This window comes from Ursus maritimus, unplaced genomic scaffold, assembly GCF_017311325.1.
Source record: "Ursus maritimus isolate PB19 unplaced genomic scaffold, ASM1731132v1 scaffold_26, whole genome shotgun sequence".
NCBI classification, from domain to species: domain Eukaryota; kingdom Metazoa; phylum Chordata; class Mammalia; order Carnivora; family Ursidae; genus Ursus; species Ursus maritimus.
In genome coordinates this window covers 41,780,026-41,789,727 of record NW_024425119.1, presented here as the reverse complement: position 1 = coordinate 41,789,727, position 9,702 = coordinate 41,780,026, and the positions used below count along the sequence as shown (strand labels likewise).

Genomic DNA, 9,702 nt, shown 5'->3' with positions numbered 1-9,702 from the left:
TTATTATCCCCATTTTACAGATGAGGAAACTGAGGCACAGAGAGGTTAAGTGACTTGCCCAAGGCCACACAGCGAGCCAGTGGTTGAGCTGGGGATGGAACACAGGAGTTCTGTCCCTTTTCTGGAACCACTGGACCACGCTCCCCTTTACCTATATACATTCTTCACACACACACACCACACGTGCACACCCGCCCACCCCACCCCACTTAGCCTCTATGTACAGCAAACAGCAGTGGGGGGCAGGGGCAGGGGGTGCCTCAGGAGCATTTTCGTGGAGGAAATCTTGGTAATCTTGGAAAGGGAATCCAAGAAATCACAGAGCTGAGCCACAGCACAGACTCTGTGCACACCTTGGGCCCCTCCCAACCCAGACTTCCTTTTCTCTCCTGATGTCCCCCTGGCTGGCTAGTTGCAGCCGATTCTTTAGGGGGTGGGGGTACCTGAAAATGAACGAAGCTTTTTGCAAAACTTTGGGCAACATCTGAGAAAAGAAAGAGGCATCATTACAGAAGATGCCCGGGACTCAAGTCACAAAGTCATAACCCATGGCAATCTCACCTCCACAGCAGGCCTGGAGGCTGGGGCCGAGGGGAGGAGGATGGGGACTGACCTACCAGCCATCTCTCTCCAGAGTGGAGCTACTGGAACGGACTAGAGTGGGCACTTCAAAATCCTCCTGAGAGTGTTCCTGGACGGGGAGACATGGCCTAGAGAGGGATGTCCCCAAAGCAGGGCAGGGTGAGGGAGGGGAGTGGTGCCCCTCTCCCCTGCACGAATGTGAAGGAGACCAGCCGTAGTCTGCTGGTGTATGTGTTGGGGTGATGGAGGGCAGGGCCCAGCATTAGCTAGCAGAGTGGAGACTATTGGGCATTGTGCTTGCCCAAGCTTTGGGGCATTAGGATAGTTTTTTTTTTTTTTTTCTCCTGTTTTTTAACATACTGGTGAAAAAGGCAGAAGTGAGGCCAGCCCGGCTGGGTTGGCTGACGTCATCTCTAGGGGCTCTGCCAGGTGGACTGGTGAAGAAGGGGTTTCATGGGCCTGGAAGCACTGGCCCAGGAGGGGGAAGAACGCCACATGCAATGGGTGGGTGGGTGGGTGGGGATCTGGGTAGGGGAAGAGGTGGTAGGCGGGACCCTGCTCGTCTCTCCAATCTCTACTTCTCAGCCGGAGCTTGGCGAGAGACACTGATTTCTCTCCCTTCTGTTCCCCTCCTTTTCCCAAATGTGCTAAGGTCCCAATTCCCAGACCGCCTCCCAGGACTCAAGAATTGGGATAGTCAAGCAACAAACAGACACCAAGACAGGCTTCCCTTGTACAGTAAAAAGGGTCGTTTTTATTTTGTTTCCTTTTGGCTTATAGTAGTGATGTACTTTTTTTTTTTTTTTTAATCATGTCTCATTTAGAGCAGTGTTGGCCTCCATGCATTCACTAATACACTAATCTTCACTAGTGGTCTTTTACAAGTTTACATTGGTTGCGGCGGAAAATAAAAGAACTTTGGGCACTGTCGTTCCAGGGGCTTTGACTGGGAGCTTCTGGTTATTTCTCCCCAGTCAATCTCTGACGCCAAAAGCGGCTCATTTAGAGAAGTGGGAGTAGGTCATGTTGACTCGGGACGTGTTGGCGGCTCTCACCCTCTGCTGTAAATTATGGTCTCCTCCGCCAAAGCAACGAGGAGGTTAAGGAAAGGAGAGGGGAAAGTGTTTTTCATACGCAAACCAGCAACCGTGTCAGCTGCTGCTCAGTGGCTTTGGCTCTGCGTTTGAAATTAACAGCATCACACGTGTCTTTTTGCTTTTTGTCCTTTTTTAAAGGTGGATTGTGGAGTATAAATACTGCACCAAGGACCTGGCTACAAAAAATAAATATTTATATTTATATATCTATATATATATATGTGCAGTGATACTGTGGCTGCTGCTGCTTTTTGATTGGCTTCGTTAATATCTGGCAAAGCATTGCCACTTACGCACTCAGTGAGGGCGTGCAGAAACGCCGTCACGGACTCTTTCGGTTCAATGCCTGTTAACTGCGGGTGTGAACTGCTGGTGATGGTGTCATTTACTACCAAAGAAGGGTGGAGCAGGGCGGGTGAGTGAGAGAGTGAGTGAGTGAGTGGGTGGAGGGACGGTGGGTGAGGGGAAAGAAGGCAGGAGAAGGTTAAAAAAAAAAAAAGTTGAAACATCAAGTCGGGCGGGCGTGGCTTCTTCCCTGTGAAGCTGGCTGATGGGTATCAGGTACCAAGGCCCATGTGTGTTACTGAGGCGATAGCTGCTGGGGCTCCGGGGGAGGAGGTCAGATCTTAGAAAAATCGCATAAATATGCTCTAGTAGCTTCACGACATCACTAGCGTGAGCACTTGGGGTACCGAGCGGGATCTGATAGCTCTGTCGCCCATCTCAAGACCTAAGAACAATTATGAAGTTTAGCCAAATCTTGCATAGAAGTGGTTAGAATTTATTGCACATTGGAACAAAAATATATATATTTTTTGTTGTTTTGGAAAAGACCATTAGCAATAAAAAATTTTTTGTCTGTCTGTCTGGTTTGGGGATGTACATTGGCTGACAGCATCTAAGTTCTAAGAAGAAAGAAAAGTATAAAAAATAAAAATAAACATGACAGTGGCATAAGCCAGAAGCCATTTCCTATTTAATAAGTTAATAATTTGTATTTACAAAAAGGCATGCCAATAAAATAAAATGATATATTACAGTATTTATAATTCTCTTAAAAAGAATAGCCACACATGTCAGCTTCTGTTTTGTGCTGTGTACGATGTAGCCTGTGCGTGTTACTATACATTCGTCCTAGCAGTTAGCAGGGTCACTGAGAGAAATGCTTTTCCAACCTGGTGTCGGGCGTGGTACAAAAGTTCTACGGAGGAGGCCGCAGAAGCAGGCTGACGAGAGCTGGGCCGAGTTTCTACTGGTCCAATGAGATAGAAAGCTCTGCTTACTGCCTTGCTCTGGTTGGTTCTACGCAAAACCGGGCGGGTGGGTGTTACAATTACACCAAAGGGCTTCTACTGCAAGGCAGGTTGGTGTGTCTGATTATGGGGTGCTTTTAGGCCCCCTGGGTTTTATGGTTCAGGAAGAAATTGTTTTGATTTGGTTCGCATGCTCAAGCCTCTCCTCGTTCTTTGTCTCGACTTCCTGACACATTCAACTGCAGCATCTTGGCTCTGAGCTCTACTCATCAGATGAGAAACCCCTGGACTAAAAACTGTCTTCCCTGAAGCGGGAGATGGAACGGAAGACACGGTGCTCCCCGCAGAGCCACCCTCCAGGGACAACGGGCAGGTCGCTAAGCGGGTAGCACGATTGGCCGAGAGGGCACTGTGCTGGGGGAAGCTGGGACGTCTTAAGAATTCCTACTAAATCGCTTTCTCGTGAGAATCAGTGCAATAAAGAAACCGAGTGGGCTGGGTTCAGAGGCGGCTCCGTCCCTACCTCAGGTCCCACCAGTGACTATTCTATAACGACACGAAAGAGACCACCGCCACAGCCCCCCGTGCTGCTGCCCTCACCCAGCTCTGGAGGTAAGGGAAGCCCCGCTTGGTGGAAAAATGAGATGGAGGCAAGAGGAAATCATGCAGTGTGTGAGCTCGCGACGACCCTCCGTAGAGGGCAGAGGCCCGTTGGGCAGATCTGCACCCCTCTCCAGCTGGACCCGAGCCCGGAGAAAGCCACAGTGCAGAAGGACGGGACACTGAATGAAGTGAGCACCCCAAGCCCCCATGAAAGTTTGTTTTCAGTTCCCCAAATTGCCCCCTAGAGATAACATGCCACTTTGAATAGCACTTTTGCCTCTGCCCCAAGTGTCAGTTCTCCAGTATGAAGGCTAAACAATCATCATCAATATTGCAATACAAATGAAATTTTTTTTTTGATTTTTTTTTTTGTTTTTAGCCCTAGGATTTTGTTTTACAGTGACATTATTAATACGAGCCATTCGAGATCAAAGTTTCCCCGTGGAAGGGACACCGAGCAGCATTAAATAGTTCATCTTTCAGAATGTGCAACAATGGCTGTATGTTAGAGATGTCTGTTAAACATATACACACAACGGATCCATCTGCTTGTTGGACTGGGTTTGCGTTTTGGTGGCGGTGGTGGCGGTCAATTAGGTTGGTTATGTTTCCCTACCCAGAAGGTGTGTGAAAGACTTCTAGGAATTCATAAGGAATTGCAGCGGGTATGGAACTCTTACCATTTTTTTCTCCAAATACAGTGAACGGTGCAGGGCTGGGTCCTGTCCGAAGGCTGACCCAGTGCAGGGGACAGGACCGGTAGTGTCCTGTGGTGTATGGTTCTCATGCATGACTTCTGATCACGGCATGCCATCATGCAAATCATTTCTACGCATTGAACGAGCACAATGTTTGGAATCGGCCTGAGCAAGTCCTCCTCAGCCTGAAGAAACCTGATTGTTTCCCCCACCCGTCTCCAAACCACGTGAAGCCCATGTGGAGAAGGACGGCTTATGTCAAAGAAACTGACAACTGAATGACACGGGCTAATGTGAGTGTGTGTGTGTGTTTTCTTTTTGCTGCTTAGCTTAACTAATGTGAGAATGCAAATATAGTTTGCATGGACAAACAAACTTTTAAAGTGATGCTTTCTGCTTCTGAGAATCACCAAAATGAAAAAATAAAATCCATTTGGCTGCAACGGAAATATGCTGGTCCCGGCAGCCTCTCCTCTGGTTTTTGTATCCTGTTGGTTTTGTCCTAAGTTGCATTGACTGATGTGGAACATGCAGTAACCACCTGCCCAAGCATTAGAAAATTTGGGAGTCCAGGGAGCAGGGTCCTTGGCCCTCGGCAGGTCACTGCTCAAGATGCAACCGTGGTACATGGTAAGCAGACTACGTTTGGTATAGATCTTCGGGTTAAAGTGTCTCCACAGCTGTTCTGCATTGATAATATTCAGGAAGTTTGTAAACAATCTTTCACTTGCAAGTTTTACATCTGTACAATATTTAATTTTTGCTTTCCTCTAACACTTGGATTCTCTGACCTCTTTTTGTCTTTTGGCCCTTTCCCTTCTTCCTTCCTCTGCCCGCTGCTGTTTCTCCTTCTCAGGTTTAGTTACACTGTCATAGGACGGGAGGGAGGCTGTGGACGGGGTGCTCTCTTTTTTCTCCCGGTGCGTGCCTCCGTTCTCCAGCTTATTGGAAGTGGTCTTTTTGCAAATGAAGCCCCGCCTTGCTAAATGTCCCCGGTAGGCGCGCTGCAGGACCACCGCCGACACCTCCTCCTGCTTGCGCCGCAGCGTGGTCGTGATCGGCTCGTAAGACACTTTGGAAGGATTGGATGCCACGAACCGCTCCTCCATCTGCTGCCGGAGGATGTCCAACTCCCCGCTATCTCCCAGGACCCGCTTGGTGAAGGCAAAAAGGATGTCCAAGCAGTGGATGCGATCCCCGCTGACCATGGGCAGGTCCATGGCGATGAGTTCGATGGTGTTGGGCTTGGGCACGCGGAGAGGGTGCTCCAAGGCGTCGGCAAAGTCGGCTAGCTTACAGTACTCGATGAACTGGGTGGCGTCGGGGTCAAACTTCTCCCAGATCTCGTAGAAGGTCTCGAAGTCGTCCTCACTCAGAGGGTCGGCGCTCTCCTCCGTGGCCACGCTGAAGTTCTCCAAGATGATGGCGATGTACATGTTCACGACGATCAGGAAGGAGATGATGATGTAGCTGACGAAGAAGAAGATGCCCACGGAGGGGTTCCCGCAGTCGCCCTTGAAGCCGCTCCCCGGGTGCTCCTTATCCAGACTGCAGTCCGGCGGGCGGTTAAGGATGGGCAGCAGCAGGCCGTCCCACCCGGCCGAGGTTGTGATCTGGAACAGGCAGATCATGCTGTTGCCGAAGGTCTCGAAGTTGAACATGTCATCTATGCCGGCCTCGTGCTTCACGTACGCGAAGTTGGACATCCCGAAGATGGAGAAGATGAACATGACCAGGAAGAGCAGGAGGCCGATGTTGAACAGGGCAGGCAAGGACATCATTAAGGCAAAGAGCAGGGTACGAATCCCTTTGGCACCTTTGATCAGACGCAAGATGCGCCCAATACGGGCCAATCGGATGACTCGGAATAGGGTTGGGGAAACAAAGTATTTCTCAATTATATCAGCCAGGAACATTCCTAAGAAGAGGACAGAAGAAGAAATGTTACTGAGATCGGAGACCCCTTTCTCTCAGGTCACCTGGCACTGGAGCGCTTAAGTTCGAAGGGCTTCACAGAATGAGCGCCTTACCATTCAATCTGAACTGTCATGATGAAGAAAGAAAATCACACGTTTCTCAAACATACGGAAACGCAGAGAAAACAATAACACAGACATCTATGCATTTAATATCCAGGTTTAATAGATGCAAGTATTTTACCAAATTTGCTTCCTCTCTTCAACCACAATCCTGGAGATGGTGTAGTGTTATTCCAGGTTCTTCCTAACTTCACTACGGATGAAGCCATAACTATCATAGATAGATAAGATAGCATCCGATTACGCTGAAAGAATTTTACTGTATCTATCTTTTTAGAACAAGTTCCTTAGATCTCTAACTTAATTGTGAGACTTGGCATTATGTTTGGGAGATTGGTCGCTGGCATTAAAATAATTCTGGATTACGCATTTTCATGGTTGAACAGTATTCCATTTCATGAACAGGTCCTCATTTATCTGTTTTCCCACTCAAGAACACTGAGTTTTCTCAGTTGTGCGCGCGCGTGACTTTCCAAGGCGTTACGGATTCCTCTCCGAAATGCTAGCAAATTTCCATATCCACCGACAGTGAATGGGAGGGCCCAGCGCCACCCAGGACTTCACGACCCTAGGCTGTCGTGTCTTAGTTACTCCGTTATGCTGCTAATTTTCAAAGTATCTTCTTCCTGGCTCTGAAAAGACATTTTTGGTTTCTTATTGTCCATGTCCCTACCCTGCCAAAGTAGCCGAGAAAACCAGAGGGATCTCTCAGGAGTGGCTTTTAACTCAGAGCTTCTAGATTTTGTGTTTAGAGCCATAAATCAGAAACAGCATCAGCAGAGAAAAATGTCAAGGCACAAGTAGGAAATAAAAGTAGAGTGGGACCATGTAAATCCAGAGGGCCTTCTTCTGTTTACGTTTATCGGGGGGGCCCACCTCGGCCAGACCGCTTGCCTTGAACACTGCAGGGCAATCACGGGAGCCCAGTGAAGGGCCACAGAAGGAAGAGGACACGCAAAGGTTGGGACGTGGCAGCTGAAGGGAAGGCAACGACAGGCCCTCTTCCTCCAGTGCCTTCCCCTGCTGTCGAGGCCCTGACGAGACAACATGAGCTTCCACTGACAGGAAGGATTTTCTTTGAATAAGGAAATACCTTTCAACCCTAAGGTTCACAAACACTGGGACAGTGAACCGCAGAAGGCTATGCAACCCTTATTACAGCTTTAGTTTTCCTTTTCTTTTCTTAAAAAGATTTATTTCTTTATTTTAGAGACAGGGAATCTCAAGCATACTCCCCACTGAGCATGGAGCCCGACGCAAGGCTTGACGCAGGGCTCGATCCCACGACCCAGAGATCACAACTTGAGTCAAGATCAAGAGTGAGATGCTTAGCCAACTGAGCCACCCAGGTGCCTCACTGAGCTTTTCAAACTAGGACAAAATCTTTTTGTTTTTGTTTTTGTTTTGTTTCCCTTCTCTAAGACTCAAACAGGCGTCTAACTGGAGACGTATCAGAGTAACAGCCACCATTTCGGACTTACACTCCCCCATCCATTCCTTCATAAAGCTATCTTTGTGATTAGTCAAGCTCATTATGCATGACTCTTTGTCAACATAGGACAAAAATGTTAACTTGCAGAAAGGGACGAGAGGCGGTAAGTTCAGGGAGCAGGCCGGACAGCCTCTTGGGGGTGTCCTCTGGAGCTAGAACTCCAGGGAGTATTTGAGCTTTTGAGAAAACGTCTACCTCAGCCAGGACCCAAGATGAATTCTCAGCTCTCTTCTTACATCTCAATTAGGGCACAACCACCAATGGTTTAAGAAGTCAGGTAGTATCTGGAATACTGCATTCCATGTCTGGTGGGCAAGTCAGGCTTCAGAGAGAAGGTGCCAGAGTAAGGTTCTGTCTGATGAATGTGTACTTGTCCCCAGAGAAAAGGGGAGAAGGACGGGTAGACAGCACTCCAGGGAGTCCTCTAGGAGGTCCCAGGGCTAGTTACCCTAACTCCTCTTAATTTAAAAAGAATTTCTATACTTTTGTTTCTGAACAAATGAATGATATTTACTAAAAATCCTAATCACCAAAAGTAGAGTTACTCTCCCTCTTTATTTTTGGGTACCATCTGAGAATAGGGGGCATGGTTTGGTCTGTGGGTTTTCTGGCCCACTCAATGACAGGTGGGCAGAAAACATTCAGGAACAGTGGATAGGGCAACACTGTCCAAAGTGTGTTTTGTGGGAGCTTAGGAGTGTGGGTTTGAGGCCAGGGGCTGAGTTGACAGCCCTGCACACTCACTCACTCACCAGCCTCATGTCTTGGTCACCTCTCTGTGCCTCAGTTCCTCGTGGTACTTAGATGGTCATTGTGAGGACTATAGGAATTAGAACTAAAAAAGTACTTAGAATGGTGACCGGCACGTGGTGTGTTTCAGTAAAGCATGAGATACCATTATTATTACTTGAAACAAAAGGGTGTTGTGATCCAAATAAAGGTAGGATGGTGTGGTCAACAGTTCTTCACTGTAGGACCTCCAAGAACCTTCTCTAGGCTGATGTGCTCTGTGACTCTCCGCAGGGAAATTCCACGTACAGTGCTGGCCAGAGGGATCTCATCATGGGGTTCTTTTCCTGGGGGGGGATAGTGTTCCACGTGGCAACACACTTTTGGATGTGCTGCTCCAGCGGACAGAACTAGAAAATCAGACACTGGCACCTTGCTCAGCCACCCGGCCACCGGCTCTTGGGCTGCTTCCCGCGGGCCTCAGGCACTCTCCCTCTGCCAGCCTACGTCAGTTAAAGCTACCTGGAACCAAGCCAGTGTTTCACCATTTGAGATACCCTTCAGGAAGGCAAGGAAATGTTTTGGGAGGCCAATCGATTGGCCAGCGTTTCCTCTGCCTGCCAGGGTATCACCCCTCCCATGCTGTTAGGTTGAAGCAAAATGTCACTCCGTTGCCGTTAAGATCCGATCTGAGTTCCGCCTCTGCCACCTCCTAGTTGGGTGACCCCGGACACACAGAAGATTAAGAAGTAGCCTGCTTCCTGGGCTGTCACAACCATCACATGAGATCACGCCAGTGAAGAAACTCTCAAACTATGCCTGGCACACAGTAAAACCTCAGTAAAACGAGCCCTGCCGGTCCCCACCGGAATATTCTTAGACTATTTTCGTTAGTATCCAACCTCACCATCTCTTACCATTCCTTTTTCCACATTATACTGTTACTGCAGCCATAGTTCTTTTTACCTTCCCTGTTAACTTGAAACTCTTGGAAAGCAAGAGTCAAATCTATATCATTTTCCCCACTTCGACCAGGGAATTTATAACCCACGACGACTGTGAACACTCAGGAGAGACTCAGTGACCACGTGACCTAGTGGGCGGGCCCACGAGACGACTTAGAGACGCCCGCGGGCTTCCGCCGCCGCGAGAGTCCCGGGCTTCCGCCGCGAGAGTCCCGGGCTTCCGCCGCGAGAGTCCCGGGCTTCC

The 9,702-nt window shown here is 48.7% G+C and overlaps 1 protein-coding gene across 9 annotated transcripts in view; it reads right to left on the bottom strand.

The window, feature by feature from the left end:
- Positions 1–365: 365 nt before the first annotated feature.
- Positions 366–9,702, bottom strand: part of SCN8A (sodium voltage-gated channel alpha subunit 8) — a 115,788-nt gene continuing 106,451 nt past the window's right edge. For all 9 annotated transcript variants that reach the window (XM_040642476.1, XM_040642473.1, XM_040642477.1 and 6 more), the window contains one exon: positions 366–6,151. In XM_040642476.1, coding sequence (XP_040498410.1) covers positions 5,004–6,151 — 1,148 coding nt within the window. In that variant the 3' untranslated portion in view covers positions 366–5,003. The remainder of the gene's footprint in view (positions 6,152–9,702) is intronic.